At 43.8% G+C, this 27,959-nt stretch overlaps 10 protein-coding genes and 1 long non-coding RNA gene across 16 annotated transcripts; 5 read left to right on the top strand and 6 right to left on the bottom strand.

The window, feature by feature from the left end:
* The first annotated feature begins 62 nt into the window (after positions 1 to 62).
* LOC136198229 (uncharacterized) lies at positions 63 to 1,395 on the top strand. 2 transcript variants are annotated; one of them, XM_065988139.1, is made up of 2 exons: positions 63 to 148; positions 203 to 1,395. In XM_065988139.1, exons 1-2 carry the CDS (start codon positions 138 to 140, stop codon positions 1,233 to 1,235), a joined length of 1,044 nt encoding a protein of 347 aa, XP_065844211.1. In that variant the 5' UTR covers positions 63 to 137; the 3' UTR covers positions 1,236 to 1,395. The 2 variants fall into 2 exon arrangements, with proteins under 2 accessions (XP_065844211.1, XP_065844212.1); XM_065988140.1 differs by having other exon boundaries at positions 99 to 1,063; positions 1,136 to 1,395.
* LOC136198231 (uncharacterized) lies at positions 1,393 to 2,111 on the bottom strand. The gene is made up of 3 exons (XR_010672696.1): positions 1,982 to 2,111; positions 1,802 to 1,928; positions 1,393 to 1,751 (listed from the first exon to the last, which is right to left on the bottom strand). It is a non-coding gene; the product is annotated as an uncharacterized lncRNA (long non-coding RNA).
* A 2,336-nt stretch (positions 2,112 to 4,447) lies between these two features.
* On the bottom strand, positions 4,448 to 6,431 carry LOC136198224 (uncharacterized). Its single transcript, XM_065988135.1, has 6 exons — positions 5,488 to 6,431; positions 5,227 to 5,425; positions 5,007 to 5,173; positions 4,816 to 4,931; positions 4,599 to 4,715; positions 4,448 to 4,534 (listed from the first exon to the last, which is right to left on the bottom strand). The coding sequence occupies exons 1-4, from the start codon at positions 6,345 to 6,347 to the stop codon at positions 4,820 to 4,822; spliced, it is 1,338 nt and encodes a 445-aa protein (XP_065844207.1). The 5' UTR covers positions 6,348 to 6,431; the 3' UTR covers positions 4,448 to 4,534; positions 4,599 to 4,715; positions 4,816 to 4,819.
* A 3,997-nt stretch (positions 6,432 to 10,428) lies between these two features.
* On the bottom strand, positions 10,429 to 12,116 carry LOC136198225 (HCLS1-binding protein 3-like). The gene is made up of 5 exons (XM_065988136.1): positions 12,040 to 12,116; positions 11,814 to 11,979; positions 11,147 to 11,762; positions 10,968 to 11,094; positions 10,429 to 10,917 (listed from the first exon to the last, which is right to left on the bottom strand). Exons 1-5 carry the CDS (start codon positions 12,114 to 12,116, stop codon positions 10,608 to 10,610), a joined length of 1,296 nt encoding a protein of 431 aa, XP_065844208.1. The 3' UTR covers positions 10,429 to 10,607.
* LOC136198230 (COX assembly mitochondrial protein homolog) lies at positions 12,080 to 13,328 on the bottom strand. 3 transcript variants are annotated; one of them, XM_065988143.1, is made up of 5 exons: positions 12,526 to 13,328; positions 12,371 to 12,461; positions 12,269 to 12,307; positions 12,150 to 12,189; positions 12,080 to 12,095 (listed from the first exon to the last, which is right to left on the bottom strand). In XM_065988143.1, exons 1-4 carry the CDS (start codon positions 12,632 to 12,634, stop codon positions 12,153 to 12,155), a joined length of 276 nt encoding a protein of 91 aa, XP_065844215.1. In that variant the 5' UTR covers positions 12,635 to 13,328; the 3' UTR covers positions 12,080 to 12,095; positions 12,150 to 12,152. The 3 variants fall into 3 exon arrangements, with proteins under 3 accessions (XP_065844215.1, XP_065844214.1, XP_065844216.1); XM_065988142.1 differs by lacking the exon at positions 12,080 to 12,095 and having other exon boundaries at positions 12,108 to 12,189; XM_065988144.1 differs by lacking the exon at positions 12,080 to 12,095 and having other exon boundaries at positions 12,108 to 12,307; positions 12,526 to 13,327.
* Positions 12,671 to 15,229, top strand: LOC136198226 (uncharacterized). Its single transcript, XM_065988137.1, has one exon. The coding sequence runs from the start codon at positions 12,690 to 12,692 to the stop codon at positions 13,878 to 13,880; it is 1,191 nt and encodes a 396-aa protein (XP_065844209.1). The 5' UTR covers positions 12,671 to 12,689; the 3' UTR covers positions 13,881 to 15,229.
* On the bottom strand, positions 13,871 to 15,962 carry LOC136198228 (proteasomal ubiquitin receptor ADRM1-A-like). Its single transcript, XM_065988138.1, has 10 exons — positions 15,730 to 15,962; positions 15,551 to 15,667; positions 15,360 to 15,498; positions 15,245 to 15,307; positions 15,105 to 15,183; positions 14,870 to 15,054; positions 14,647 to 14,825; positions 14,488 to 14,590; positions 14,203 to 14,435; positions 13,871 to 14,129 (listed from the first exon to the last, which is right to left on the bottom strand). The coding sequence occupies exons 1-9, from the start codon at positions 15,925 to 15,927 to the stop codon at positions 14,359 to 14,361; spliced, it is 1,140 nt and encodes a 379-aa protein (XP_065844210.1). The 5' UTR covers positions 15,928 to 15,962; the 3' UTR covers positions 13,871 to 14,129; positions 14,203 to 14,358.
* A 1,114-nt stretch (positions 15,963 to 17,076) lies between these two features.
* On the top strand, positions 17,077 to 18,516 carry LOC136198122 (uncharacterized). Its single transcript, XM_065988037.1, has 8 exons — positions 17,077 to 17,169; positions 17,443 to 17,591; positions 17,651 to 17,722; positions 17,783 to 17,850; positions 17,917 to 17,987; positions 18,043 to 18,104; positions 18,158 to 18,216; positions 18,268 to 18,516. The coding sequence occupies exons 1-7, from the start codon at positions 17,077 to 17,079 to the stop codon at positions 18,189 to 18,191; spliced, it is 549 nt and encodes a 182-aa protein (XP_065844109.1). The 3' UTR covers positions 18,192 to 18,216; positions 18,268 to 18,516.
* A 1,751-nt stretch (positions 18,517 to 20,267) lies between these two features.
* Positions 20,268 to 22,872, bottom strand: LOC136198120 (uncharacterized). The gene is made up of 3 exons (XM_065988036.1): positions 22,821 to 22,872; positions 22,482 to 22,762; positions 20,268 to 22,427 (listed from the first exon to the last, which is right to left on the bottom strand). Exons 1-3 carry the CDS (start codon positions 22,870 to 22,872, stop codon positions 21,153 to 21,155), a joined length of 1,608 nt encoding a protein of 535 aa, XP_065844108.1. The 3' UTR covers positions 20,268 to 21,152.
* Positions 22,766 to 24,428, top strand: LOC136197682 (proteasome subunit alpha type-1-like). The gene is made up of 14 exons (XM_065987501.1): positions 22,766 to 22,863; positions 22,917 to 22,967; positions 23,019 to 23,063; positions 23,112 to 23,168; positions 23,226 to 23,329; positions 23,382 to 23,470; positions 23,528 to 23,598; positions 23,652 to 23,735; positions 23,787 to 23,832; positions 23,881 to 23,960; positions 24,013 to 24,084; positions 24,137 to 24,196; positions 24,248 to 24,271; positions 24,317 to 24,428. Exons 1-14 carry the CDS (start codon positions 22,798 to 22,800, stop codon positions 24,341 to 24,343), a joined length of 876 nt encoding a protein of 291 aa, XP_065843573.1. The 5' UTR covers positions 22,766 to 22,797; the 3' UTR covers positions 24,344 to 24,428.
* Positions 24,396 to 27,905, top strand: LOC136197680 (protein regulator of cytokinesis 1-like). 3 transcript variants are annotated; one of them, XM_065987499.1, is made up of 16 exons: positions 24,396 to 24,525; positions 24,589 to 24,721; positions 24,769 to 24,891; positions 24,943 to 25,014; positions 25,631 to 25,804; positions 25,855 to 26,025; positions 26,082 to 26,231; positions 26,283 to 26,353; positions 26,403 to 26,482; positions 26,533 to 26,669; positions 26,719 to 26,814; positions 26,862 to 27,008; positions 27,066 to 27,185; positions 27,292 to 27,411; positions 27,538 to 27,672; positions 27,731 to 27,905. In XM_065987499.1, the coding sequence occupies exons 1-16, from the start codon at positions 24,494 to 24,496 to the stop codon at positions 27,794 to 27,796; spliced, it is 1,827 nt and encodes a 608-aa protein (XP_065843571.1). In that variant the 5' UTR covers positions 24,396 to 24,493; the 3' UTR covers positions 27,797 to 27,905. The 3 variants fall into 3 exon arrangements, with proteins under 3 accessions (XP_065843571.1, XP_065843570.1, XP_065843572.1); XM_065987498.1 differs by having other exon boundaries at positions 24,397 to 24,525; positions 27,063 to 27,185; XM_065987500.1 differs by lacking the exon at positions 27,292 to 27,411 and having other exon boundaries at positions 24,398 to 24,525; positions 27,063 to 27,185.
* Positions 27,906 to 27,959: the final 54 nt, after the last annotated feature.

The raw sequence follows: 27,959 nt of genomic DNA, 5'->3' as shown, positions 1-27,959 counted from the left end.
CGGACAAGAAAAAAAATTTCCTGTTTCTAGTACCGTGTAGCCCGGATTTTCCTGCTTTTAGACCTACATAAAAGTGCGAACGCAGCCATGCTCTGACCATACTAGCTACAGCAGCCCATTGTGATCTCAACGAAAAAATGACTGACCTGTACGAAGAAGAGACAGCCCTGAACCGGTTCCATAGGATGATAAACACGTTTAGAACTAATTTCGAGTTTCTAACTCCTCCTGACTGTGAAAACGATTTCTATTGGCCTTGTGAGAAAAAACCTGGCTCAGTCATATTCATTCTAAAGGAAAATGGTATGGAAGTACTTCGAGGTGGAATAGTTCGTGCCATGTCCGCCTGGGAAGCTCTTGTTGTTTGTCTGCTCAGAGATGCTTTTATTAATAAGCTAATTTACAGCGCAAAAGATCTCGAAGACATAAAGAAGAAGTGGGGAACGATAGCGTCAGACTCAGACGCAAATAAAGGAAAAGACAGAATGCAAGTAGCGTTGGACAAAGCACTGATGGATCATTGCGAAAAAACATTGAAACGTCGTTGCGATGACAAGAAATCGGTACTAGAGACTCTGCATCCGGAAAATGACTGGAGGAAGCTTCTGAAAGAGTATCACGCCGATCCCATTCTAAACGGAGATATTCGACCTGTGTTTGGCAGAAGCGAAAACAGCATTGACAGTATCGCATCTAAATTATTTCAATTGCAAGACAATACATGTATCCTAAAGTTGGCTATACCAAAGGATGACTCGCATGAGCCTCGACGCAAATTTACATTTCTTATACGACCTTATGATGAACCTACAGAAGTAAACGTCAGCCGTCGCGGACTAACATGTTGCTCTCTTCTTTACTATGGATTCCGCTGCGTTTTGGCGCACGGAATTCCGAACAAAACGCTAAACAGCGGAGTTTTGAAAGATTTTGATGCCACGTTCAGCAACAAAAAAGAAAAAAAAGAAAAGTTGGATGTTAAAAATTGTTCAACAAGCGAAAGCGCCCAGAAAGCATTTGGAGTCGAAGATGCCAGAGAAGAACCTCCGGAAGGTTGTTCAAGGTACAAACAAGCTGAACTGCTTCTGAAGTTGAGGCAAAACATTGAAAATTTTAAGTCAGATACTGATCTTAGCTACCAAACGTGGTTAAACATGTGTTGTTATCTACAAAAATCGGCTATGTGGCTTGATAAAGCTTTAGACGAGCTGATTAAGAAGCTTCCCAATCTCTAGTGACTGTGACTTTCTACTTGTTTTGCTGATGTCTGTTTTGTATTTTCTTACAAACTGTATTTCTTTTGTTAGTCACGTGAACCCATGCAATACCTTTAGTCGTCATTAACTCCACATAATTTCAGCACGAGCACTACAAGAGAAGCAATCAGAAAAAATCAAAGTAGAAAAGTCAAATCGAGTTGAAGAACTGTTTAGGAAAATAGGTCAAGATTTTCATCAGTCTGCTGCCGCAAATTGGTCTCAATATACTTAGATATGTCGCCATCAAAGGCATCGCTACTTGTATCAGCTGCCAGTGCAAAGAGATCATCTTCATCTGACTTTGGCTTAGGCTTAGGCTTCGGTTTCGGTTTCGGTTTGAGAGCAGGTTTGGACGCTGGTTTAGGCTTGGTTTGAGGCTTGGGAGCTAGTTCTGGCTTAGACTGAGGCTTGGGTTTCAAGGTTGGCTTAGGCTTCGTCTTTGGCTTCACTTTTTCAGCCAAATGAGCTTCAAATTCAGCAGCGTCTTCAACCCTAGAAACAGCAGTAAAAACAAGTTAAAAAATCTACGTTATAAGTAGGACTTTAGCAGATCAGAATGATCTTCAACTTCAAACGAGGACTTGCCCTGTACTGCATCAACATTATCAGCAGCATTGCTGCTTTCGTCATCAAATAGAGCCGGTTTATCAGAATCAAAGAGGCCCCCCACTAAAACAAAAAACTCCATTAACTTTAAATGTAACTATCGGCAAACTGCTAACCGCTATAGCCACCATTTGGCTGAGGCAAATTAGCAAATAACTCGTCTTCTTCATCGTCTTTGGCCTACAAAAGAAAACATATTGAGTACCTTCAACAGAAAACACATTGAGTACCTTCAACAGAAAATACATTGAGTACCTACAACAGAAAACACATTGAGTACCTTCAACAGAAAACACATTGAGTACCTACAACAGAAAACACATTGAGTACCTACAACAGAAAACACATTGAGTACCTACAACAGAAAACACATTGAGTACCTACAACAGAAAACATATTGAGTAACTTCAACAGAAAACACATTGAGTACCTACAACAGAAAACACATTGAGTAACTTCAACAGAAAACACATTGAGTACCTACAACAGAAAACACATTCAGTACCTACAACAGAAAACACATTGAGTACCTTCAACAGAAGACACATCTAGTACCTACAACAAAAAACACATTCAGTACCTTCAACAGAAAACACATTTAGTACCTTCAACAGAAAACACATTCAGTACCTTCAACAGAAAACACATTGAGTACCTACAACAGAAAACACATTGAGTACCTTCAACAGAAAACACATTGAGTACCTACAACAGAAAACACATTGAGTACCTTCAACAGAAAACACATTCAGTACCTTCAACAGAAAACACATTCAGTACCTTCAACAGAAAACATATTGAGTACCTACAACAGAAAACACATTCAGTACCTTCAACAAAAAACACATTCAGTACCTTCAACAGAAAACACATTGAGTACCTTCAACAGAAAACACATTCAGTACCTTCAACAGAAAACACATTGAGTACCTACAACAGAAAACACATTGAGTACCTACAACAGAAAACACATTGAGTACCTACAACAGAAAACACATTGAGTGCCTACAACAGAAGACATATTGAGTACCTACAACAGAAAACACATTCAGTACCTACAACAGAAAACACATTGAGTACCTACAACAGAAAACACATTGAGTACATTCAACAGAAGACACATCTAGTACCTACAACAAAAAACACATTCAGTACCTTCAACAGAAAACACATTGAGTATCTACAACAGAAAACACATTGAGTACCTTCAACAGAAAACACATTGAGTACCTACAACAGAAAACACATTCAGTACCTTCAACAGAAAACACATTGAGTACCTTCAACAGAAAACACATTGAGTACCTTCAACAGAAAACACATTGAGTACCTTCAACAGAAAACATATTGAGTACCTTCAACAGAAAACACATTCAGTACCTTCAACTGAAAACACATTCAGTACCTTCAACAGAAAACATATTGAGTACCTAAAACAGAAAACATATTGAGTACCTTCAACAGAAAACATATTGAGTACCTAAAACAGAAAACATATTGAGTACCTACAACAGAAAACATATTGAGTACCTACAACAGAAAACATATTGAGTACCTACAACAGAAAACACATTGAGTACCTACAACAGAAAACACATTCAGTAACTTCAACAGAAAACACATTGAGTACCTACAACAGAAAACATATTGAGTAACTTCAACAGAAAACACATTCAGTACCTACAACAGAAAACACATTGAGTAACTTCAACTTGTGCTTCCTTTGGTCAAATGTGCTCCCTTTGGTCAAATTTTGCTTGTGCTTTCTTTGGTCAAACGTATACTTCTGCATGCATCCTTTTTTTGGCTCGGATGCATATATTTAAAAATGTCTTTTGTCTATTTCTTCATTTCTTCATTTCTTTTTCTTTTTAGGTATTTGGGTGAAGTTTTGAATAGGAGGGGTGAGCGATGGGAGGTGCAATTCAAAGGCTCCGGCAAAACGCCTTATTCTCGAACGGCAGACGGACGTAAAGTCCTCCGATCGAGCATCAGGGAGTTCTTATGCAGTGAGGTGAGGTGAAATATCATCATTTATACACCAGAGTAGCAAAACAGATGTTTCTCCTTAGGCAATACATAATTTAGGAATTCCTACTACGCGAGGTAAATATATAAATATTATCAGTATTTAATATAGACGTTTATGGATTCAAGCTGGTGCCTGTGTGACGTCAGATACCATGATCCCCAGAGACATAAACTATACAGGGAATCCCATAGAGGAAAGGGTGACTATAGTGACTCGAATAGCCCCGTCGTTTATACGGTAAAAATGACGTCAAATCCCCCGCCGCGGTCTCCCTACATAAAATGTCTCAGATTTGGATCGTTTGAGATATTCAAAACGCGCGATCCGCTAACGGGTCGTTCGGGGCCCAGCGTCGGTCGAAAAGACATCCTAGTTTATGTAATACACGAAGAGATATATATTGCTGAGAGAGACGCGCGCGCGCTAAGGCACCATGGAATGCACCGAAGCTACAGAAACACGCGAAGAAGAAGAACGTCTCTGGCTTATCGACGGTACCTGTATAGAAGACTCAAAGAACGAGCCGTTCGCTGCAGCTGAAAGCGAAGAAACAGCGCAGTCGCAGTACACGCCAAAGATGACTCTGAACGAATTTTATGACGAGGGCAGAGCATACACTAAAAAGGCTCTAGAAGAGCTAAAGCAAACACCAGACTATAAGAGATGGAGTGAAAGATGTACGAGGTAAAGAGATGACGTACCTGAATTTCAATTAATTCATTAATTCAATTAAGTTGTCATGCTTGCTGGTATGACGGCGAATTCGGAACGAACTGCGCCGAATGCGGAGCAAATCACATGCAACGACTCTGTCCTATCTGCGATGGAAAGTGCGGTCGAGTGTGGCAAAGAGATATCGAAATGGTTCTTGCACATTCCATGCACGTAGTATCATAATTGAATGCGTTTTAGACTCACTCATTCAAAGAGGCTCACTGGGACGGCAAGTGCGGTTTGCCTGAAGAGCACCAAATAGCTCTTCTAGTGAGAGCAATGGAGACATCAGAGGAAGACTTAGCTGATGCCTTGGAAGACTTATGAGATACTTTACGTGTACAGGGACATCATTTTTTCAAAATTATTCCAAATTTCTCCAGTGTCCCACTTACTTATATAGTTTGAACTTCTTGAAATAGGTCTGTATTTTTTCTTTTGAGTACGGTTTGGTGGCTAGGCACGTTGGAATGTTTTCCGGCTGCTCGATCCAGATTCGATGCAAGACGCCGTTTTGTTTCAGCACTTCCGCTAGGCTCGTCAAAGCGTCTATGTCTGCGGCCTAGGAGAAGGATTCGTGCACGATTCGTTTGTCTAGATGTGTCTTTTTCCTACTTCTAGGACGACTTTGTGCATTCGATTTAGATCGGTGAGGTATTTTGCCGTTTCTTCGTCGTCGCGAAAGGCGTGCGTCGCCGCTGTGCTCGCGTGGCACGCCTGGGCTATTACGGCGCCCACTGGCCAGCCCAATTTTCGCAGGAGGTCGCCGCGAACGACGACGTACTGAACGAGGGTCATGGCAGCTATCCGGGATCTAAGAAAGATGTTTAATTAACTTACTTAATTAAGCTCAGAAGTATTTCAGCTTGTTTGTACTTAGAATAGCCCATCCTTTTAACTTCGTCATCTTTTCTGGCATCTCTAACTCCAAATGCAATCTTGGCCCTTTCGTCTTTCAAAAGATCTTCAAATTTCAACTTTTTAGTTTCAGGGGTTTGCCTGAGCATTTCATCAAAATCTTTCAAAACGCCGCTTTCTAGCGTTTTATTCGGAATTCCGTGCGCCAATACGCATCGGAATCCATAGTAAAGAAGAGAGCAACATCTCAGTCCGCGACGATAGACTTCCACAACGGTAGGATGGTCTGGCTTCACATAAAATTCGACTTTTTGTGGAAACGAATCATTTATAGTTAAATCAAGCATACTGTTATTTTTTACTATAAACAAATCAGCTACGACTTGTCCAATGCCTTTATTGCTGCAAAACACAGGCCGAACATCTTTGTCTAGAGTGTGATCGAGGTGATACTTCAGGAGTCTCCTCCAGTCATCTTTTGGACTCAGAGTCTCTAGTACCGACAGCGACTCATCCGATTTCTCGTTGTCGATGCAACGTTGTTTCAGTGCTTTGTCCAACGCTTTTTTTATTCTGAAAGGTCCCCATTTCGTCTTCATGTCTTCGAGATTTTCTGCGCTCTCAATTAGCTTATTGAAAGCTTCTCTGAGCAGATCAACAACAAGAGCTTCCCAGGCGGCCATAGCACGAACTATTCCACCTCGAAGTACTTCCATACCTTGGTCGTTTAGAAGCCTTGGCACAGGTTCGCCATGATAAAACTGGTTCTCGGATTGATCGTTAGGACTAACAGGCTGTAAAAACTTGAAATTTTTTACAAGGGCGTCTAATATGCCACAGCACCGGGTTGTGCTGTCGTAGTTGTTTCGGTGCGTCATCTTTCCGCTGAGATCGACCTTCGCAGCGGGCTGTGTGAACAGGCTCAGGCTTAGCACCGCGGACTAGTGGTACTATAGTCAGAGTATAGTTGCATTCGCACTTTTATACCATAGGTCTAAAAGCAGGAAAATCCGGGCTATGCGGTACTCGAAACCGGAAATTTTTTTTCTTGCCTTGTGCAGCGAAGAAAGGACTTGATGATTCGCCTAGTACTGGTATAGGTTGGGTTCTATTGAACTAAAAAATGGCAATAAACCTAAAAATTTTATGAAAAAAGCGGACACCGGAAAAACACATCCCACCTTTCTTAGATCCCGGATAGTTTCCATGACCCTCGTTCAGTATGTCGTCGTTCGCGGCGACCTCCTGCGAAAATTGGGCTGGCCAGTGGGAGCCGTAATAGCCCAGGCGTGTCACGCGTGCACGGCGGCGACGCACGCCTTTCGCGACGACGACAAACAAAGAAGATGAGGAACTGTTTGGGGGCAAGGGAGATGGTAATAAGGTCGACGATAAGCCTGGGGAAATAGTAGAGGAAAAGAAAGAGGTAGATAGCCCATTGATAGTCAGAAAAGTGACTCAGGATGACGAGGCCAAAGACGATGAAGAAGACGAGTTATTTGCTAATTTGCCTCAGCCAAAGGGTGGCTATAGCGGTTAGCAGTTTGCAGATAGTTACATTTAAAGTTAATGGAGTTTTTGTTTTAGTGGGGGGCCTCTTTGATTCTGATAAACCGGCTCTATTTGATGACGAAAGCAGCAATGCTGCTGATAATGTTGATGCAGTACAGGGCAAGTCCTCGTTTGAAGTTGAAGATCATTCTGATCTGCTAAAGTCGTACTTATGACGTAGAATTTTAACTTGTTTTTAGTGCTGTTTCTAGGGTTGAAGACACTGCTGAATTTGAAGCTCATTTGGCTGAAAAAGTGAAGCCGAAGACGAAGCCTAAGCCAGCCCTGAAACCCAAGCCTCAGTCTAAGCCAGAACTAGCTCCCAAGCCTCAAACCAAGCCTAAACCAGCGTCCAAACCTGCTCTCAAACCTAAACCGAAGCCGAAGCCGAAGCCAAAGTCGGATGAAGATGATCTCTTTGCACTGGCAGCTGATACAAGTAGCGATGCCTTTGATGGCGACATATCTAAGTATATTGAGACCAATTTGCGGCAGCAGACTGATGAAAATCTTGACCTATTTTCCTAAACAGTTCTTCAACTCGATTGACTTTTCTACTTTAATTTTTTCTGATTGCTTCTCTTGTAGTGCTCGTGCTGAAATTATGTGGAGTTAATGACGACTAAAGGTATTGCATGGGTTCATGTGATTAACAAAGAAATACAGTTTGTAAGAAAAGACAAAAAACAGATATCAAGTACTGGACAAAACAAAAACAGATATCAAATACTGGACAAAACAAGTCACTGACAGTAGAAAATAGTCACTGTGACAAATGAAAGTTCCACCACTAGAGATTGGGAAGATCCTGAATCAGCGTGTGTGTGGCTTCATCAAGCCACATAGCCGATTCTTTTAGATGATAGCATATGTTTAACCACGTTTGGTAGCTAATATGAGCATCTGAGGCATGATTTTCAATGTTCTCTCTCAACGTCAGAAGCATTGCAGCTTGTTTGTACGGAGACAAACCCTGTTCAAGTTGATCACCTTTAGCATCTGTAACCCCAAGTGCTTCCTGAGCCTTTGTCTCTTTCGAAATATTTTCAACGTTGAACTCTTCAATTCGAGCGGTCTTCCTGAGCTTGTCATCAAAATTTTTCAAAACTCCGTTTTCTAGCGTTCGATTCGGAATTCCGTGCGCCAATACGCATCGGAATCCATAGTAAAGAAGACAGATATATACCAGTCCGTGACGTTTGACTTGTACTTTTGGAGGGTAATCATAATCACGGGCACTTCTTGGAGGTCCTACATAAAATGCGACTTCGGGTGGGTACTGATCGTTTATAGCCAAATCTAAGATGCTCTTTTGCACTTTAAATAATTTAGTTACGGTCTTGTCAATGCTTTTGTCTCCGCCAAATACCGGCCGAATATCTGTGTCTAGAATTGGATCGGCGTAGTACTCTTTCAGGAGCTTCTTCCAGTCATATACTGGACTCAGAGCCTCTAGTACCGACTCACGCTCCTTGTTTTCCTTGCAACGACGCCCCAGTGCTTCGTCTAACGCTAATTTTATTCTGTAATGTCCTGCACCTTTTTCCTTTCCCCACTTCGTCTTCATGTCGTCGAAATCTTCTGCGCTGTCAATTAGCTTCTCGAAAGCTTCTCTGAGCAGACGAGCAACAAATGCTTCCCAGACGGCCATAGCGCGAACTATTCCACCTCGAAGTACTTCCATCATACCTTCGTCCTTTAGAAGAAGCCTTGGGCCCCCCGTACTACGATCAAACCAGTCATAGAAGTAGTTCGGTTCGGTAGGTGGGGCTAAAAACTTAAAATTTCCTATAAGATTGTTTATTATTTCATGGCACTGGTTTGTGCTCGAGTAGTGGTTTGTCTTTCTTCTCGCTGGTATCATCACATGCAGTGGGCTGCTCGCACTAGTCATGCAGAGCATAGTTGCATTCGCACTTTTATACCATAGGTCTAAAAGCAGGAAAATCCGGGCTACGCGATACTAGAAACCGGAAAGTTTTTTCCTTGCCGGTGTGGGGATTGCTGCTAGCGAAAGATCTTGGTGATTTGCCTTGTACTGTTATAAGTTGGGTTCTATTGAACTAATTTATGGCAATAAACCTAAAAATCGTATGAAAAAAGCAAAGACCGGAAAATAACAGATACCGGAAAAAACAACCTCATCCCACCTTAAGTAGCCCGGATTTTCCTGCTTTTAGACCTATGGTATAAAAGTGCGAATGCAACTATACTCTGACTATAGTACCACTAGTCCGCGGTGCTAAGCCTGAGCCTGTTCACACAGCCCGCTGCGAAGGTCGATCTCAGCGGAAAGATGACGCACCGAAACAACTACGACAGCACAACCCGGTGCTGTGGCATATTAGACGCCCTTGTAAAAAATTTCAAGTTTTTACAGCCTGTTAGTCCTAACGATCAATCCGAGAACCAGTTTTATCATGGCGAACCTGTGCCAAGGCTTCTAAATGACCAAGGTATGGAAGTACTTCGAGGTGGAATAGTTCGTGCTATGGCCGCCTGGGAAGCTCTTGTTGTTGATCTGCTCAGAGAAGCTTTCAATAAGCTAATTGAGAGCGCAGAAAATCTCGAAGACATGAAGACGAAATGGGGACCTTTCAGAATAAAAAAAGCGTTGGACAAAGCACTGAAACAACGTTGCATCGACAACGAGAAATCGGATGAGTCGCTGTCGGTACTAGAGACTCTGAGTCCAAAAGATGACTGGAGGAGACTCCTGAAGTATCACCTCGATCACACTCTAGACAAAGATGTTCGGCCTGTGTTTTGCAGCAATAAAGGCATTGGACAAGTCGTAGCTGATTTGTTTATAGTAAAAAATAACAGTATGCTTGATTTAACTATAAATGATTCGTTTCCACAAAAAGTCGAATTTTATGTGAAGCCAGACCATCCTACCGTTGTGGAAGTCTATCGTCGCGGACTGAGATGTTGCTCTCTTCTTTACTATGGATTCCAATGCGTATTGGCGCACGGAATTCCGAATAAAACGCTAGAAAGCGGCGTTTTGAAAGATTTTGATGAAATGCTCAGGCAAACCCCTGAAACTAAAAAGTTGAAATTTGAAGATCTTTTGAAAGACGAAAGGGCCAAGATTGCATTTGGAGTTAGAGATGCCAGAAAAGATGACGAAGTTAAAAGGATGGGCTATTCTAAGTACAAACAAGCTGAAATACTTCTGAGCTTAAGAAACAACATTGAAAATTTTGCCTCAGGAGCTCATATTAGCTACCAAACGTGGAGAAACATGTGCTTGTATCTAAAAGAATCAGCTATATGGCTAGATAAAGCCATAGACGAGCTGATTCGAAAGCTTCCTAATGATCCCAAAATCTAGTGGTTGAACTTTCATTTCTCACTGTGACTATTTTCTACTGTCCGAGTGTCCGTGACTTGTTTTGTCCAATATTTGATGTTTGCTTTGTCTTTTCAAACTGTATTTCTTTTTTAGTCACATAGACCCTGACACGGACCCATGCAATAATACCTTTGCCCTCATCAACTCCACGTAATTTCAGCACAAGCACTACAAGGGAAGTAATCAGAAAAAAATCAAAGTAGAAAAGTCAATCAAGTTGAAGAACTGTTTAGGAAAATAGGTCAAGATTTTCGTCAGTCTGCTGCCGCAAATTGGTCTCAATATACTTAGATATGTCGCCATCAAAGGCATCGCTACTTGTATCAGCTGCCAGTGCAAAGAGATCATCTTCATCTGACTTTGGCTTAGGCTTCGGTTTAGGTTTGAGAGCAGGTTTAGACGCTGGTTTAGGCTTGGTTTGAGGCTTGGGAGCTAGTTGTGGCTTAGACTGAGGCTTGGGTTTCAAGGCTGGCTTAGGCTTCGTCTTCGGCTTCACTTTTTCAGCCAAATGAGCTTCAAATTCAGCAGTGTCTTCAACCCTAGAAACAGCACTAAAAACAAGTTAAAAAATCTACGTTATAAGTAGGACTTTAGCAGATCAGAATGATCTTCAACTTCAAACGAGGACTTGCCCTGTACTGCATCAACATTATCAGCAGCATTGCTGCTTTCGTCATCAAATAGAGCCGGTTTATCAGAATCAAAGAGGCCCCCCACTAAAACAGAAACTGCATTAACTCTAAATGTAACTATCTGCGCACTGCTAACCGCTATAGCCACCCTTTGGCTGAGGCAAATTAGCAAATAACTCGTCTTCTTCATCGTCTTTGGCCTCGTCATCCTGAGTCACTTTTCTGACTATCAATGGACTATCTACCTCTTTCTTTTCCTCTACTATTTCCCCAGGCTTATCGTCGACCTTATTACCATCTCCCTTGCCCCCAAACAGTTCCTCATCTTCTTTGTTCGTCTCATCCCATTTCTCCACTTGAGCTGACTTGGCGCTCTTCTTCTTTTTCGCCTCTTCCAACCGTTGTCGATCCTTAAAAATCTCCTCCTCTTCGTCCTCGTCGATTTCTTCGTCTTTCTTCTTTTTCGCCTTATCCGCCTCTCTCTTTTTCTTCTGCTTCAATTTTCGAAACACTTCGATCCTCTTGTGCGAACTGACGCCGAGAAAATCGAGCAGACTATTACTGCTGCTCATTTTCGCGTGCATGGCGACTTTTTTCACCATCGAATCGAATGAAACGAGCCGATCTTCGAGCGCATCGCCTGTCAGCAAAATATTCGGTATCTTCGGCGGAAGCGAAGGAAACGGAACAAGCGGAAATTCCTTCGTCAGATCCGTTTGAAGCTTTTCGAAGTCCGTATAGCGTCTTTCCACCTGCATTCGAAAGTGAGAAGTTCGAGAAAGGGGCCCCCTTTCCCTTTTTACCGAGAATTGCACGACGTCGGCGTCTGATTGGGTGTCCGACTTGAAATAGGGAAGATTCGTGACGACGATTACCTTGTACATCACCGTTCCCGTGCCCAGCATGCCACGCTTGTCAACGAACTCCGGAATGAGCATGTCGAGACCGCTGTGCTTGTTTTTCAGCTCGCTTTAGAGCCGAAAGGACATCGTTCGAATAGGTTTGAGTGCAAATGTCTGGTTCGTTTACCGTTTCGTCTTCTGAGCTTTCATGGCGAGAGAAGGGCTCAGCCGGAAGTCACGGGACTGAGCTGAGTATTTACACATACTGTAGTCATTTTTCGTTTCAACGGGTCTCACTCTTTATGCATAAGAGAAGAGATAGCGCGATTTTGTGAGCCTATTTATTATAAAAAATTGATTTTCAGCTATTTTGGTTTCGGTGCTTCTCTTGAAATGCCTCTCTGTCGTTGAGATACCTTTTCTTGCACTCTTCAAACAAAGCAGGATCCTGGAAACTGATGCATATACATGCATAAAATTAATTAAAAAAATACGAGCCCCTTCCCCTCTGCACAAACTTGGTCACGAGGCAATTTTTCATGTCCTTGTTCTCCTTTCGACATTTGAAGGCCATTGTTACAGTTCGACCTTTGCAGCACTCTATAAAAGCTACACAGACAGACGAACAATGATTAGCCATAGGCAGTAAACCAGTAGATTCGCGTCGTTTTACCTTGAACATGCTTATCGCAGCGCTTCATTGCTTCCTCTCGCATTATTTTTGGTATAAGGACGTCTTCTTCGACTCGTCGAAGCTTGCCATCAGGCAAAACGACCGACATTCCTACGTATCCTAACGTACGCTATGCAATATTTCAGATCACTTGAAAAAAGGATATGGCTGAATCGATACCACTTCGCACGCTCAGCGTTGGCCAGTGGAAGTATCAATTTATTCACTCGCCAAGCAATAAAACGACAAACGGCTCTGACAAGCCGGTCAAATACGGCGGCGTTTTGGTGCTATCATCCGGCGAAGATGACTGTCTCGAGATCGACGTGTGGCAAGAGGATAAAAAAGAAGACTGCAGCGATCCTCTCGGAACTATCACCGCTTCTAAAATATCAGGCATTGACGTATCACTCTCATCGGAATTTCTGGACACGATGGAACTAAGAGTTCTAATCGAGACAGAGATTCCGATTACCTTTGAAGAGGATGAGCAAAACGTCGCAGATTCAGGCGAATTAGACCACAAACTGGCATTCACCTGCGATGTGACCTACGCTGGACACATTCGCGACGTTTTGCAGAACATCCGCTATACGAAATTCAACGAGGCAATCCAAAACGAAAAAGAGGGAACCAAGGTTGATAAAATCGCTTGGAAAGAAGGTCTCCCCAACTGGGTCTCCTACGTTCCTTCCTCATGGTATAACCGCAATGTGAGACTATGGATCGAGACTCTCTTCGTCGTCTACACACTTCTCTCAGTCGCCTGGGCCGTTTGGCAACTCTATCGAAACGTTCCAGTAATACAAGCTGCACTGGCGCCTCTGGTTGAATTCCTGCGGTATAGACTGGACATAATAGTCCGTTTCCTGGACCACGCTTTCGACTGGTGGACTAATTTATGGATGGACTTCTTCCGACCTTTCGCTGTTCTCTACACGGCGACAATCGTGCCTGTAGGCGCGCTATTCGCGCCCGTAGCTCGACTCCTTCCCTCCTTGCCCATACAATCAATCAAGATATTTATGCAGAACGTTATTCGGCCTGTATCGGCTCTTTTGCGTAGGGTACCGTGGCTTTCGATGTGGGTACTTGCGAAGAGATTTGCGTACGCCGTTTGGACGCCTCTCGCCAAATTGGGTCATTATCTGAGACGCTTTCAGGTCGCGCTTACCGGTTTCGATCCGCAAGTCGCTCGGCTCCAATACGCGCGTATGTTACTCGTGAACGGATTCAAGACGATTGGAACGGGAACGGCGGTTTTGGCGAAGAGGGCGTACACCACGACGAAGAATCGAAAAGGACGAAAACGCGAGTTGGAGAAACGGTCGAGTGACAAAACAAAGGAGGAGTGACAAAACGTCTATTTTTCTTCAAGTGCAGCTGTAGCTAAGCTTAATCCTCTAAACACTACTGGTATAGACATAGATACGTAAAAGGGATATGGAATTTCATCCCATTCCTTTAGTCATCCTCCTCCTCTCTCTTTCCTCCAAACTTCCCCGATACCCACGTTCGAAACGAGCCAACTACTCCGTCCCCGTGCACCGGGGTCGACGGCGGCGACGACTCCGACGTCTCGTCGTTATTCACTCGAGAACGACCTAGCAACGCTACTTAGGAACGAGTTCTGCGTCTGCGCGCAAGGAAATAGAGGCCATATGGAGACGTGCTTACTGGGATGAGTCCGGCAGTACTCGTACGCCGTATAGACGGCGCTGACTGGAACCGACGCCATCGCAGGGGGAACGAGTAATGGTAATCAGTTCGCGCGTTCTCATAATATGTATTTTCTCGTCTCCGCCCTCCCCCCTATTACGTCACTACTACTTCTCAGTCAATTTCTTCGTCTTTGGGATTGTCGTGCTGCTCGAAACCCTCCTGGAGATGAGTCAGAAACCCAATCATGTCTATAAGCGAACAAATGATGAGCACTCTAAGCATTCATCTCGTTTTTTTCACCTCCTATTGAAGCGGATTGAGTCGCAGACTCCGGAAGACCGAACTGGGCCACCAACGGCGCCAATTGGCCAGTCTCAAACGCAGAAGAAAACACTCTAACCGCCTAATGACCAACATAAACAAATGCCTAATAGGTTCCCCCATGCGTTCGATGCGTGCCTGTTGAAATTGAGGAGAGCTGAGGTCCTCAGCTGACGCCTCTTGGCTCTCAATGAGACCTTCGGGCTGCAAAGATCTCACGCGCTCATACGTCACTTGGTCTTGGAGAAGAGGCACGGTCGTTTCCGACGAGAGAATGTGAGCGATTTCAGGCTGAATTTCGTCTCGTCCAGCCCTCTCTATAGAAAACTTGAGATTTATTATATAATTTCTAATAACTTACGCATGTTTTCTAATAGGGTTTTCATGTCGGGTAGCTGTAAGGGAGCGTCTGTTGCTGTGGCTTCGTTTTCTTCCGATGGTTTGGCTTCTTCGACTTTGGCTGGGGTGGAATCGCTTGCTATCATTGGTTCGACGTCTTCTTCCGGGTCTTCGGGGTCATCCCGTTCTTCCTCGTCTCCCTGACCACTAAAGAATGTGCGATTAAAATTATTAGATAATTTTAATTCTTTGGATACCTTTCGAGTAAGCCTCTTGATGGTTCGGTGACGTCAGAATGGGCAGCTGAATCTGATGGGTGATGACCACCTGAAAAACCTATTTAATTATTTAAAGTAAATTTTTTATTAAAAAAGTGTATCTAATTTGAATCTACTACCAAAAAGTTGCATCAACTGTTGACGATCCATTCCGTTCATTAGACCGGCCAGTTGATTCTCCCCTTTATAAGATTCATTTGTTTATTTATTAGGTCACGTGTTAATTTTCTATACCCAAATGACTGGCCAAACCAGGAGGCAATTGATCGAAGGGCATTCGACTGTCCCCTCCACCGGACATTGCAACTTCCGGGTTATTGATAGCGTCGTTGATTTTTCGGCTATACAGATCATCTTTATCTGTCTTTGGTTCCTATGGGGAGACATACGGGGTACGACGTCATAGTCCCTTATTTCTCGCTTACCTGAAGCCAAAAGAAGAGTCTCCGATTCGACGTTTTGAATTTGAGCACGTAGACACGTCCCGTTTTGCATTGATCGATTCGTTTGAACTCGGCGTCGTCGGGAAAAATGTATAAATCCTACGAAGATGATCACGTGACGGTAGGCAGTGGTGCGTGCTCCGACTGTATCGACGATTTACGTCTTCTTGACGGCCCGTTGTCCTGTCTTTCCAACAGAAGTGAATGAATCCTTCGTTCGGTGCGCGCCAAACGAAGACTTGGCCTTTGCGCGTGTCTGCCGTAAGTGTGCGGTTTTTCAGCGTCATCTTTCCCGCTCGAAACTCGACGTAGTGTCGCGATGCGGCGCCAGATCCGCGCGAGGACGCAAACAAAGCCATTCGCTCGCAATGCTGTGAACAAAGTGCGCTAACTCGGCAACTCCGCGCAGTGACGTAACCAAGTGACGTAATTGTGACACGTGATTTCAATCTACGCAACCATTGGTTCCCGCGTTTTTTCCTCTAAACCGGCTCAAATTTTCGCCCGCTTTCGTCGAGCCTTTTTCGTCCTATTTCGACGTTTTTCGTGCTACGTTGCCTACAAAACTCGCTCACCGCCGTTTCCCCGACCCCAATCAAGTGTAGACCGGCTTTGATTCTGTGAGCCATTAGAACGAGAACGTCGTGTCTTTTACTATACGCGGGACTACTGCAGTACAAACAGGGTATTGTCTACAACTTGAATAAACTAAAGTCACTAAAGTCATCGGCTATCGTCGGCGTGTCTCGCCAATCGCTCCTGTGACCACTTCCTTCAGATAGTAAGAATCCAAAAATATATCTGGCGCTCCCAGTGGCGCCGGATACGGATAGAACAACTTGGACGACGAAAAAGTGAACCCCTCTTGACCATAGTTAGTGCAAGAATAAGAATTTAGGTTTGATGCAGCAATCCACCCATTTTGAATTCGTTCGTGGACGTTGACGTCTAGGCCTTTCAGAGAATCGGGATTTCCTGGAACGTATTGACCAATTCCAACGACGACGATGTATTGGAGATACGGATCGCGCATATAATCGCCCAGTTTATTAGGGCTGACAGGATTCGTATCGCATATCTCTACGACTAGTGAGGCCCGTACGTTTTCAGGCGGAACGCCACGTGGGAGGCGGGGACCGCCAGCGAAATCGGCAAAGTAAGAAATTGGACCGGGATACGAGAATGGGCTTTCTGTTTCGCACCAGAAGCCGGACGGAAATAGCTCGAGAAGTCGACCGAAAAGGCTGCCGAAAACCTGGCACGCTCGTTGATGCGGTCGTTTCGCTGGCATCGCCGAAATGACGTATTCTCCCGCTGAACTTCGTTCGACTTTGATTTGCGCGTCGGAAAGCGCCTCGACGAGCTTCCAGAAGACTGATTCGTCCTCTTCTTCGATTGCGCGTGCTAAGCCAGAAGGGAAAGGCGTTTCTTCCTCTTCTGCAGAAAAGACGAATGGCTTTTGGTCTTTTCCAACAGCGACGACGATACTCTAAAGGGTAAGAGTGTGCATGACCACGTGTGGAACGACTCAGACGAAAAGAAAGGAACCTTGTTGGATTGATCCAACGCCACGTAAAGAGAGCGTTCGACGACGAGAACAAGTGCTTCGTCGGGAAAATGACTAGATTCCTGCATCGTGCTTCGCTCTGATTTTTCGTCAGACCCTCTCCCGCGCACGCGCTATAATTGTGACACGTGATTTCAATCTACGCAACCATTTGTTCCCGCGTTTTTCCTCGAAACCGGCTCAAAACCGGTCAAACTGCTAAAACGTGCCCCAGCTTGCTCAACGGGCGTGTCCACGATCTGGATTTTGATTGGCTCTCGGCACACCTAACGTCATCAAATCCGGGTTTGCAATTCGCCGAATCCAGTCATTCTCGGCCAAACTTTTCTGCGAGCAGGCTCATGTCTGCCGTGACCGCGTTTTTCGTTCGTCGTCGTCTTCGGGGCGGCCGAGAACGGCCTCTGCCGCGAGGCGGAGCCTTCGACAAGCAACGGGCGGGGATTTCGGCGCCTTCCGGTAAGCGCCAACGGTCGCGCAATTTCATTCACGAAAGTAATCGCGCCTTTTTTCTGCAGAAACTCCCCGCGATTCTTCGCGAAGGATCGCGCCCCGAAGCGACGAAGCCAGCGCGACGCGGTCGCACGCCGGTAAGTCAGCCGCGCCGCCGTTTTCGCCTTCCCGCATGATCGATCGATTTTTTCTCTCAGATCGTTGCGCCTCGGCGCGCGATGGCGTGCCTTGATGGGATCGCTCAGCGCGGCGCCTCCGCTCGCCGGTAAGAACTGAATCCGCGCGACTTCCGTACGTTTTTCCCGCGCGATTGACAAACTCGTTTTTTTAGAAAAGCGACGGCGATCCCCCGTCAAAGCCGAGCAAAACGGCGGATCGTCGCGCCGCGCGACATCGACGAAGGTAACCGAAGCCTACAATTCACACATCTCTATTGTTCTAATGTAATGTGTCATAGATGGAGACACGGAGAAACATCTGTCAACAGCCGACCGACAGCGGGCCGCGCCCACTTGAAAGGTAATGACGTCTAACGAGTTAATTAATTAATCCGTGTGACGTCATTACCTTAGGCTGCAACGACGCGACGATGACGAAAGACGATGACGTAGAGGGACCGCCCACTTTAAAGGTAATGACGTCATATTACTTAAGTAATTGATTAATTAATTATTGCCCGTAGACTGCAGTGACGACGACAAAAAATGATGACGACTACGGCAATGACGACAACGATGGAGGACGGCCATAGCAAAGATGGCCTGACACTACCGACGAGGCAGAAGATCCAGGTTCGTACTTCCCTTGGGCCCCGTGTGGAGTAGGCGCGCTCATAAGGGCGGAGAGCCCTCGTACTGCACCCAAGCGGATTGCACGTTTTGCCACTGTTCCCTCTTCGGGCCAGACGGAACATGTACACTGACAGCGACCTAGGGGGTGGGAGGGAGGGTTTGAAGTGGGGCAGTGGCATCTCAGCAAGAAGCTTGTATTGTGTGCACGTACGAGGGCCTAAACGGGACAACAAAAAGCATAATGTAATGACCATCCTTTGCATCGTGCCGCTTTGCAACTACGATAGACAAAGCATTACGTTCATGCGGGTCCGTCTACCGCCATGCATTAGGGTTAGGGCGGCTGTCAGTAGGTAGGGCGGTTCCCAAAGTAGATATAGGTTGTAGCTCCTTCCCCAACGTGCTTAGCTGGCAGCCGCCACGTTAGACCATTTCAGTGGATTCTGAGGTAATCTAGGTTGATTTAGAATATAGGATAACTATCTAGGTCAATGGATTTGGAGGTACTTTAGGTTGATTTAGATTGTAGGTTTAATTAATTGAATTTTAGGTCAATGGATTTGGAGGTAATCTAGGTTGATTTTTAGAAGATAGGATAACTATTTAGGTCAATGGATTGGGAGGTACTCTAGGTTGATTGTTCTCTAGCTAATCCGTCTTTTAGCGTAATTGTACAGTAGTATTTAATTAAATCACTAGTGTTCTAGCTAATATTTGAATTTTTATTGTGTAGATAGAGGTTTGGGAAAAAAGCCGATGTTTCTATAGCAACTCCCACTCACAAAGAGGTACCGCATTCAGTTTAGCAATGGGATATTTTCTTTATCAGTTTCCCTTTAGCGACAGGGAGAAAGAAAGAGAGAGAGAGAGAGAGAGGAGCAGTCTGTCTGGACTTGGAGGACCTTGGGCTATCTAGCCACTCAATTGCTGAAGAAGAGAAGGTGTGTAATATGTACCTACATGTGTTTGCATTCAGTTGTTGTTTTAGAGGAAGAAACTAGAGAGAAAAAGCCCATTTTTGAAGCATCTTTGGCTTAGCCGGGCAGCTACATCGTCAATGAAGTATTCTATTGCACTAATTCACTTCTTGGTTTACGAAGGGTTGCTATTTTAGATGGAGACAAACAAAGCCCAGTGGGTCATGACGTCAAGTTTCTTCGGCAACTCACTGAAGAAAAAGGTATTTATTTTAGCACGTTGATGTATCTGTGTACCGTAAGATCGTTTGCTTTAGAAGCGAAGAAAGGAAAACGATGGAGCAAGAACTGAGCGAGAGAGCGAGAAGCCCGTCTTTCGTTATTTTACATCGACAATGAAGTAAAGCACTGTGAGAATTAGTACCAGACTGGTATTAATTTTCACACTGCTTTACAGAAGGTAGCATTTTAGAAAAGCCGATGGCCGGGTCATTGCATCAAGTTTCTTTGGCAACTCCTCACTGAAGGAAGAGGTAATTATTTTAACACTTTAATTAATGTATTTTTAAAAAGTTTATTTAGAAACAGAAGGGCGGAAAAATGGTCTCGGAGGTAGAACTATGACTTGGAAAACAGACAACCGAAGAAGGAGGTATTCTTTTCAGCATGATGTAATGTACATCTGTAAGCTTTTTTGTTTTAGAAACAGAGCAAAGGAAGTAAAGCTTGGCTAGAAAACAAGTGGGCACTAAAGGAGGAGGTATTCATTTTGGTAATTTTATGTATATGTACACATTTCTTTCTTTTAGAAACAGAAGAATGAAAAAGAAAAGGCCTTGGAGGTGGAGCATGGGACTATAGTCAACAGACACACTAAAGATAGAGGTACTGTACATTTTCTTCAACATTTTGATATTTATTAGCATTTTTTCTTGGTTTTTAGAAGCAAAAAAGCGAGGAAAGGAGTACTAGTCTTTGTTATTTGGAGTTTGGTCTTGGAAAACGAGTGGACAAGAAAGAGGTATTTATTTGGGCATATTGATGTACATTTTTTGAGCATTCTTTGTTCTAACAGAGGAGAAAAGATGAAGATGAAGATTGCATGCAAATTGAGACTGTATTTTTGCATGCAGGGATGGGAAAATGAATGGGAGAGGGTGGGGAAATAAAAGCGAGGGAAGAGGGTGGGGAAATAAAGAAGGGGAAGGGGGACTCTGCATTTATCATGTGCCAGTTTATGCTCGCGTTATCACTCTTCATCCTTTTCATTTGCCATTGTGTGCCAGTGCATGCCTACGTTATAACTCCATCTTCCTTTCCATTGTTTCCGTGTAGGGTTTTTTTTTTTCAGGGCTCACGTTATCAGATAATTCCATCAGCAGAATGTCTCCTCCTGTCTTTCAGCTTTCATTTTCATTTGCGCACGTTAGCTTTTTCTAAAATGAAATCAACACCCATTCTCTCGTCAAGTCCTCTCTTCTCAGTGTTCATGTTTTTCAATAGGAACGAACACTTATGTGTAATGGCATCGTTTCACGTCTAGGAGATACCGGGTATCATCATCAAAAATTTTAGGTCTCGTTGCAAGAGCCGTGTCATCGACGATAAAGATCTACTTTGATGAAAACAAGGCACAAACAAAGATACGAAACTTCGGCAGGAATTTTTTATCAGTCTTTTGCATGATGTTGGTTTGGATTTTGGATTTCTAACAATTGATTGAAACGTCAATTCTCCCGTACAATCCCCTACAATTAGCCGAGACAAAAGAAGGATTTTTAGTAAACATACAGTGTATTTTACGCACTATATGTTCACAAACACGAAGGAGGAAGTTTCTTTTCATAGCAACGTCCCAGTTAACTGAGGCGGGTCCTGAGTTCCTCAAGTATTTCCGTGCTCAGATTTCCAAGCCCCCCACGAAAATGCACTGTTTTGTAATTCTGTACAACAAGATCCAACAACGTTTTTCTGAGATAAGAGAGCTCGTAGGTCTCAGCCAAAGACAGATACTCCAAAGCTTTTTCGCCAGAAAAGTTTTCTACAATCAAATTCGAACAGACTCTTTTAAGATCACCGAAATTATAGTTATGAGCCAAAGACAGACACTCCAAGGCGTCTTCTACTGACATTCTTTTGGCGAGAAACAGCAGACTGTGATAACAAAGACTATGTATCAAAAAACGGTCCGCCAAGACGTAAATATCCAACACGTGATCACAATAGTCATCAAAATCTAAGCTCCCCGTAATAAGAAACGTGATGACAGCGTGGAACGATTCATAGGTAGCATCTTTGATGAGAATTGGTCTTGGACGTTCACCTGATAACAAAAAGTTGAAATATTCGGAGCGAATGCAAAGAATTGATTTAGCTATCACTTCAAGACGCTCTCCTTCAATAATAAAAACGGCGAAATCTTCGGCGGCACACATGTCCTTATTGTTAATCAATTTACTGAGGGCATTTGATAATTTAGTATCCCACAAAGGCTTAGAAAGACGCCCCAAGAAGATTTTATGAACAGAAGAACTCGTTGTGAAATAGAGATATCCTGACTTTTTATCAAAAAATAGATGATGAGGATAATCCTTCGTTTCCGTTTTACACAAAACGCGTTGAACGTTATCCTCTTCTCGACACATACAAATGTCATTCGATCGACCGCAAAAATAGACGTTTCCATCCAAATCCGTAGCAACACCCGAAAGTTTATTAAAACCCCTAATAAAATCCGTTCTCATCGTTGCGACTTTTTGATCTATGATTTTCTTTATGAACTTCTTTTCAATCTTCTGTTCAATCACATACGCACACCCGTCTGTCCCCACAGCCAACTGAGGTGGGTCAAATTCCAATTCATTGTAATCCTGACCCATTTCCTGAAGGGTCTCCACCCCATGAGAAGCAGGAAGCTGCCACCAGAGTGACGCTCTTGCTAACGTTCTAACCTGTTTCTCCTCAACATTAATTTCACGTATTGTACGCCCAAAGTTGGAAGAGACCAAGATGCTTTCATTATCTCTTACCGCTATTCCGCATGGATACTTAAATTGAGCTTCAGTGAGGCATTCACCGTCTTCTTCTTTTCCAATTCCGTTGCCTGCTACTGTGGAGACGATTCCGTTGTTTATCTGGAAAGAACTAAGGTGTTTATGGACGTGTAATGGCTATGGGAAGTTATTTACGCTTCGAATTCGATTGTTTTTCGCGTCTGCGACGAAAAGACGCGAGCCCAAGACGGCGAGACCGATTGGACAGTTGAATCTTGCGAGTCGATTTGAGTATTCGTGATAGCCGGGCGCTCCGGGAACGCCGGCAAACGCGGAAACCTCGTCCGATGTGGGGTCGATGCTCCAAATGCAATGATTTCCTCGATCTGCGACGCAAATCGTGCCGTTCTCCAACACGGCGATTCCCCACAGATCTCGGAACGATTCGTGGGAAAGAACAGTTGAAACGACTTTAGCTAATAGTGCAAAAAGGCTTCAAACGGTCTCGGAAATGAGTACGGTAGGCTTGCTTACGTTCTTGTTCCATTGTGTGTCCCGGATTATCAACTTCAGCATGGTTAGTCATTTCTCGCGCGTTTTCTCGCTAAACAGACCGTCTATCGTTTTCAGAGCCTCTTTCGAAATCAGTACGACAGCGACGTTAGCGTCTGGAGTCCCCAGGCAAGGCGAAAACCCTCTCCATCCCGTATTCCTCAACCGTCGCTTCTCTAGGGCCGTATCCATCAAATCGAGTACGCAATGGAGGCAGTAAAGCAAGTAAGAAATCCATAACTGCAATCCCAAGCCGTTATATCCCCTCGAAAGGGAGCAGCCACTGTGGGATTGAAATCGAAGACACACGCAGTCGTTGTAGCAATCAAGGTGCCTAAAATGCAAGATAAATATGCGGGAGACGCTTAGATATTCTCGTCTGTACAGCGAGCTGCTTCTGAATTATCCGTCTATCAAAAAAAGATTTATCCCATTGATGATCACGTGGGAATATCCATAGCCGGTCTAGCATCCGATGGGCGACTGCTTAGGTATAGAAAAGCTCGCTGATTAATTAAAACTGTTCTTATTATGAAGTCTTAGTAAATTCATGAGGGTCGAGTGTCTCAATGCCAAGTTTGCCTATTCGACACAATTGCCTATATCGCGACTTGTGGCCTCTGTTGGAAGCAGTGAAAAATATTTTTCTTTTCTTTTCTTTTGGGGCCAAACTTTTTTCACTTTTTTAGAACTTCACAATCCGACTATGTTCTATGGGGGAAGACCCTACGGAGTTGGGCTTCTCGTAGCAGGCTATGACGTCAGAAATATTTATCTATTTACTGTATTTGTATTGGGAATATTGTGTACTAGGATACGGGGCCTTATATCTATCAAACGTGTCCTTCAGCGAACTATTATGACTGCAAGGCAATGGCTATTGGGTCTCGATCTCAAGTAAGGAAATAATGAGATATTGTATTGGTTCGTCTCTATGGAGTTCTTTAGTCTGGACGAACTTACTTGGAGAGGCATCTTGGCGCGTTTTCTGAGGGTATATATAATATTAGTGTCATTGATTTATTTGAAATGATTTTTTCAGCCTCTTTGGAGGAACTCATTGTTCATGGTTTGAGGGCTTTGAATGAGACTCTACCAAGTGAATCGGAGCTGTCCAATAAAGTTAGTTCACTTGCTACATGACTGACCTTTGTTATTTTACATAATTTCGCAGAATTGCTCTATTGGAATAGTTGGAAAAGATCAGCCGTTCAAGATTTTGGAAGATGACGATGTAGCGCCTTATGTAAGTCCTTTAGCCAATGAACAGCAAGGAAGGTCTGATTTTTTTCTTATAGCTTGATCAAATGAAAAAAGACATTGCTGATCAAGCTGCAGCTCAAGAGGAAGAAGCAATGGTAAGAAAAAAGCGAGATGGTTTGAAAATTATAAATTAGTATTTATCCTAGGTGGCTGATGAAGGAGAACCTCAGGTAAGGCAATTTTAGCTATTTTTTCTTGACTATTGGTTTCTACAGGGTGGCGATGGAGAGCCAATGGCATAAAACTAAAAATTGAGTGTAGTTTGTGTGGTCACTTGGAACGCTGTAATGGATAGATAGCCTCCCATTAATACTTGTTCACGTGACACTCGCTTTGCCCAATCAGACGCTTCCTTCACAGTTCAAACTTGAGAGTCGCGTTGCTGCACACTTATGGCCGTTTCGAACGGAATGGGAGCGTCGCGGTGAGTCGAATAGTCGTCGCTATGCGCGCGGCAACGAAAATTCACGTCGCGTGCGCCTTTTAGGCAAGATTTGATCTCGGGGATGCGAAAATGCGTCGATGCCGGCCTAAATCGGCTCGATCTCGTCTGGGAAGCGATCGGACTCGTCGAAGAACAGTGCTGCGATCGAACAAAAGTCGTTTTCGAGCACGTTCAGGTACGAAAAGAGTCGAAAAACGACAAAAACGCCGATCGCTCGCACAGAAACTTTTCAACGACATGGTCGACGAAGAAGAACTGCTCAAAACTCGTCTCCAAGAGCGCGTAGTCACATTTCGCGGCGAAGCTATGGCTACGCTAGCCGAATTAGGCCTCGAGCCCGATCTGGTAAGAAGAAAAACGAAGAAAAAGAACCCGTCCTCCATTTTTTCGTCGCAGCCGCTCGAAAACTCGCTCGCTCTCGTCGCAATGGAAGAAGCGCTTCGAACGCGACTTGACGCTTTAGATAAGGTCAGCGCGACGACGGCATAAAGCGCAAAAAACGGGAGGGGCCCCTTTTAGGAAACGCTGTGGCTAGAGTCACGGTAAAGTAACTCACCGTAACTGTAACAGGTAGCGCACGGTAACCGAGGGGAAGAAATCGTTTAGCGCACTATAGAGATTGGACCTAACCTAGAGAGCTTAAAAAGCGTTTTTTTCATGTACCTAACCCAACCCTAACCCTAAACCTTACTGGTATCGGTGGCGGCCCCGCTCCGGGCTTAACCGCCCCAATGAGCATAGGTCGCAGAGGGGGGCTTCGCCCCCCTGGAACCACCATGCTACGGGCGGTTAAGCCACAGTCGCGGGTGATCGTATATCGCCGTTTAGGTACAGAGAAAAAAAAGAAAGAAGAAAAAAAAAAAAGAAAAAAACGATCACGCTTCGGGATTCGAACCCACGACCCGTCACGTGCCCCGTGGTTCATGCATCCCCAGCGCCCTGCTCAGCACCCCCCCCTGCCCGTTGAGCTACCGCGACCACCTTGCGTAGGAGGTGATATCACATGCTCTTAACTACAAAATTACCGTGACTCCAAGCCGTGAGACTTGAGTCACGGTACCGTGACTCTAGACACAGCGTTTAGGAAAAAACGGCACGCCTACGCACTCTCGTTCGACTTCGCGAACAGGAAGAGTCTCTCGTCGAAGCGCTGGGAATGGAAGAGTTGAACGGGCGAACGGATTCACCTGTCGGCGTGCCGTCGAAAGATTTTTTGCAGAAACTTCGCGAACGCGTCGAGAATCTTGATGAGGAAAAAGTCGGTGACGTCACAAGTTGAGGATGAAATTATTGATTTATTGATTTTAGACTCGTCGATTGCAAATGTACGTTAGCATTCAAGAGTCCGTTCTTCATTTGATGAAGGAATTGGAACGAGAACCTCAAAGCGATTTCGAAGAATCGATTGCCGGAAATCAACCGGAATCGTTTCTACTTTCAAACGACAACATCAAAAAAGCCGACGAATTATGTCAAGACGTATAATCTAGAAAGACATAATAAATATATATTTCTTATTATATATTTTGTTTTAGTTGAAGAAGGAGTTTGATAGTCTCGAGATGACTGCAATGTCTTTAAGAAATCAAGTCGAATTGATGTGGAATCGTCTCAACGTGCCACAGGAGGATCGCGACAAGTTTGCTCAAGACTATCCCGGATGCAAACCGGCAATAATCAAAAGAGTACGTATTTATTTTATTTAGAAATAATTATTTTGAATTAATTTTTATTAGTGGAGAGTTGAACTGGAAGTCTTGGAGGAATTGAAGAAACAGAATATGAAGGAATTCATTATAGCCATAAAGTATTAGAATATTATTTTATAGGATAAATAATCACGTGAACATTTTTAGAAATGAATTGGAGAAATGGTGGGACACGTGTATGTTTGGACCGGAACAGAGACGAGAAGATAGCCCGGATGTACCAGACGGTTAGCCAATTAAAATACTTATTTAATTTAATTTGATAGTGATTTTTTAGATGAGTTTACGGATCGAGTTCTTGAAGCTTATGAGGACAAAGTCGAGAGTCTTCGAATTTATTACGAGGAGCATGCGCAGATTTATCAGAAAATTGAAAAACGGACGAAAATGTGGGAAAACTATCTCAGACTCGAGGCAAAAATAAATAATAAATAAATATCGAATTTTTAATATTGATTTCTAGGCTAAAACGAATGATCCTAGTAGATATAAAAATCGTGGTGGACAGCTTTTGAAAGAGGGAAAGGAGAGAACTCTTCTCAAAAAAGAACTTCCAAAAGTCCCGTCTCGCATATAGAAACATAATCTTATTTAATTATTTATTAGGTTGAGAGGGATTTGAAGGGTTTGTTGACGGATTGGCAGACGGTGAATCAAAAATATTTCATTGTGAATGACGTCCCGTATTTGGACGTCCTGGACGCCGATTGGTCGGAATTCAAATCTCACAAAGAACAGGAAAAACTTGCGAGAGTAAATCCGCCGAAGGAAAAACGACGTCCCGTGAAAAATTCGCGAATTTTTCAGCAGAAAACGCGCGCCGCTCAAATCGCGGAAGACGTCACATACGGGAGCAAAACTCCCGTCAAACGAAAGGGACTGGCAACTCCATCATCGGCGGCAATAACATCGGCAAAAAAACCAAAATTGGTAACGAATTAGACGTCGAAAATAATCCAAATCCGGGACCGTTTAATTAACGTTTATATTTATGAGAGTTGAGTTGAATGCCAATGCGATTTATTTATTTATTTAGTTCAATACGCCGGTTTCTGCGAGCCGGTTTGTTCATTCTAGTCTAAGATCGCCTAGAGTGACGCCGGGAGTTGTAACGCGTTCCGGAATTATAACGCGTTCAAAATCGAAATTGGCAAAGGTTCAAAAAATTATTTTATTGATAATTGTGCTCTTTTTAATTAATTGATTAATTAATTGCTAAATTTTGCCTTGTTTCGACTCGTGCAAAATTTTTTGATTTAAAATTGGGGTTTTTTCTTGTTAGACTCCCGGAAAGGGGGATGTTGCCGCTCCCTTATCGCGTCGTCGCATACTGGGGGCCCACAATGACACGATTATCATTTCCAAGGGGGATCGCGACGTTTCTGTGGCATCTACTGGCTCCTATGGCGCGTTTGAGGTAGGTAAAGGGATCCTCTCAGCTTGAAAATTCACTAGGGACCCTTGTTTATTATTAGCGCGGTTTGAATGCAAAGGATAGGGTTTGTCGAAGTAGTGTTATACCGCAAGATGGGGAGAACTGAAAGCCAAGTTTTTGACACTGTGATGAATAAATAGTATTGATCGTGCTATTGCTATATTTGTACGTAATTAGAATGAATCTCAGAATAAAAATAAGGTGTATTCACGCAAGTAGTGGACTCCTATAAAGGGTAAGGCTACTATATTCAAGGCTGGTTTTTAATA

This window comes from Oscarella lobularis, chromosome 18, assembly GCF_947507565.1.
Source record: "Oscarella lobularis chromosome 18, ooOscLobu1.1, whole genome shotgun sequence".
Taxonomy (NCBI): Eukaryota; Metazoa; Porifera; class Homoscleromorpha; order Homosclerophorida; family Oscarellidae; genus Oscarella; species Oscarella lobularis.
Note: the sequence above shows the minus strand (reverse complement) of the source record. Positions and strands in the feature narration are given on the sequence as shown.

What these genes read in the sequence shown, in the direction of transcription:
- LOC136198224 (XM_065988135.1), bottom strand. Translation starts at nt 6,347, where the DNA reads ATGACGCACCGAAACAACTACGACAGCACAACCCGGTGCTGTGGCATA. An exon ending in TGCACAAAGTCGTCCTAGAA is followed by an intron (nt 5,174 to 5,226) that starts GTAGGAAAAAGA and finishes TCCTTCTCCTAG; the next exon opens with GCCGCAGACATAGACGCTTT. An exon ending in AAGAAGTTCAAACTATATAA is followed by an intron (nt 4,932 to 5,006) that starts GTAAGTGGGACA and finishes GTATCTCATAAG; the next exon opens with TCTTCCAAGGCATCAGCTAA.
- LOC136198225 (XM_065988136.1), bottom strand. Translation starts at nt 12,116, where the DNA reads ATGTGTAAATACTCAGCTCAGTCCCGTGACTTCCGGCTGAGCCCTTCT. An exon ending in GCCAAAGGGTGGCTATAGCG is followed by an intron (nt 11,095 to 11,146) that starts GTTAGCAGTGCG and finishes TTTCTGTTTTAG; the next exon opens with TGGGGGGCCTCTTTGATTCT. An exon ending in GATCATTCTGATCTGCTAAA is followed by an intron (nt 10,918 to 10,967) that starts GTCCTACTTATA and finishes TGCTGTTTCTAG; the next exon opens with GGTTGAAGACACTGCTGAAT.
- LOC136198230 (XM_065988144.1), bottom strand. Translation starts at nt 12,634, where the DNA reads ATGTCGGTCGTTTTGCCTGATGGCAAGCTTCGACGAGTCGAAGAAGAC. An exon ending in CTGCGATAAGCATGTTCAAG is followed by an intron (nt 12,462 to 12,525) that starts GTAAAACGACGC and finishes CTGTCTGTGTAG; the next exon opens with CTTTTATAGAGTGCTGCAAA. An exon ending in AAAAATTGCCTCGTGACCAA is followed by an intron (nt 12,308 to 12,370) that starts GTTTGTGCAGAG and finishes TATATGCATCAG; the next exon opens with TTTCCAGGATCCTGCTTTGT.
- LOC136198226 (XM_065988137.1), top strand. Translation starts at nt 12,690, where the DNA reads ATGGCTGAATCGATACCACTTCGCACGCTCAGCGTTGGCCAGTGGAAG.
- LOC136198228 (XM_065988138.1), bottom strand. Translation starts at nt 15,927, where the DNA reads ATGGCTTTGTTTGCGTCCTCGCGCGGATCTGGCGCCGCATCGCGACAC. An exon ending in CAACGGGCCGTCAAGAAGAC is followed by an intron (nt 15,668 to 15,729) that starts GTAAATCGTCGA and finishes TCATCTTCGTAG; the next exon opens with GATTTATACATTTTTCCCGA. An exon ending in TCAAGAGGCTTACTCGAAAG is followed by an intron (nt 15,055 to 15,104) that starts GTATCCAAAGAA and finishes CACATTCTTTAG; the next exon opens with TGGTCAGGGAGACGAGGAAG.
- LOC136198122 (XM_065988037.1), top strand. Translation starts at nt 17,077, where the DNA reads ATGACCACGTGTGGAACGACTCAGACGAAAAGAAAGGAACCTTGTTGG. An exon ending in GCGTTCGACGACGAGAACAA is followed by an intron (nt 17,170 to 17,442) that starts GTGCTTCGTCGG and finishes CGCCGAATCCAG; the next exon opens with TCATTCTCGGCCAAACTTTT. An exon ending in CGCGACGCGGTCGCACGCCG is followed by an intron (nt 17,723 to 17,782) that starts GTAAGTCAGCCG and finishes TTTTTCTCTCAG; the next exon opens with ATCGTTGCGCCTCGGCGCGC.
- LOC136197682 (XM_065987501.1), top strand. Translation starts at nt 22,798, where the DNA reads ATGAGTACGGTAGGCTTGCTTACGTTCTTGTTCCATTGTGTGTCCCGG. An exon ending in TGTGGCCTCTGTTGGAAGCA is followed by an intron (nt 23,471 to 23,527) that starts GTGAAAAATATT and finishes TCACTTTTTTAG; the next exon opens with AACTTCACAATCCGACTATG. An exon ending in AATCGGAGCTGTCCAATAAA is followed by an intron (nt 23,961 to 24,012) that starts GTTAGTTCACTT and finishes ATAATTTCGCAG; the next exon opens with AATTGCTCTATTGGAATAGT.
- LOC136198120 (XM_065988036.1), bottom strand. Translation starts at nt 22,872, where the DNA reads ATGACTAACCATGCTGAAGTTGATAATCCGGGACACACAATGGAACAA. An exon ending in ACACACAATGGAACAAGAAC is followed by an intron (nt 22,763 to 22,820) that starts GTAAGCAAGCCT and finishes TTGCACTATTAG; the next exon opens with CTAAAGTCGTTTCAACTGTT. An exon ending in AAAACAATCGAATTCGAAGC is followed by an intron (nt 22,428 to 22,481) that starts GTAAATAACTTC and finishes AGTTCTTTCCAG; the next exon opens with ATAAACAACGGAATCGTCTC.
- LOC136197680 (XM_065987498.1), top strand. Translation starts at nt 24,494, where the DNA reads ATGGCCGTTTCGAACGGAATGGGAGCGTCGCG. An exon ending in TCGTTTTCGAGCACGTTCAG is followed by an intron (nt 24,722 to 24,768) that starts GTACGAAAAGAG and finishes TCGCTCGCACAG; the next exon opens with AAACTTTTCAACGACATGGT. An exon ending in TAGCCCGGATGTACCAGACG is followed by an intron (nt 26,483 to 26,532) that starts GTTAGCCAATTA and finishes GTGATTTTTTAG; the next exon opens with ATGAGTTTACGGATCGAGTT.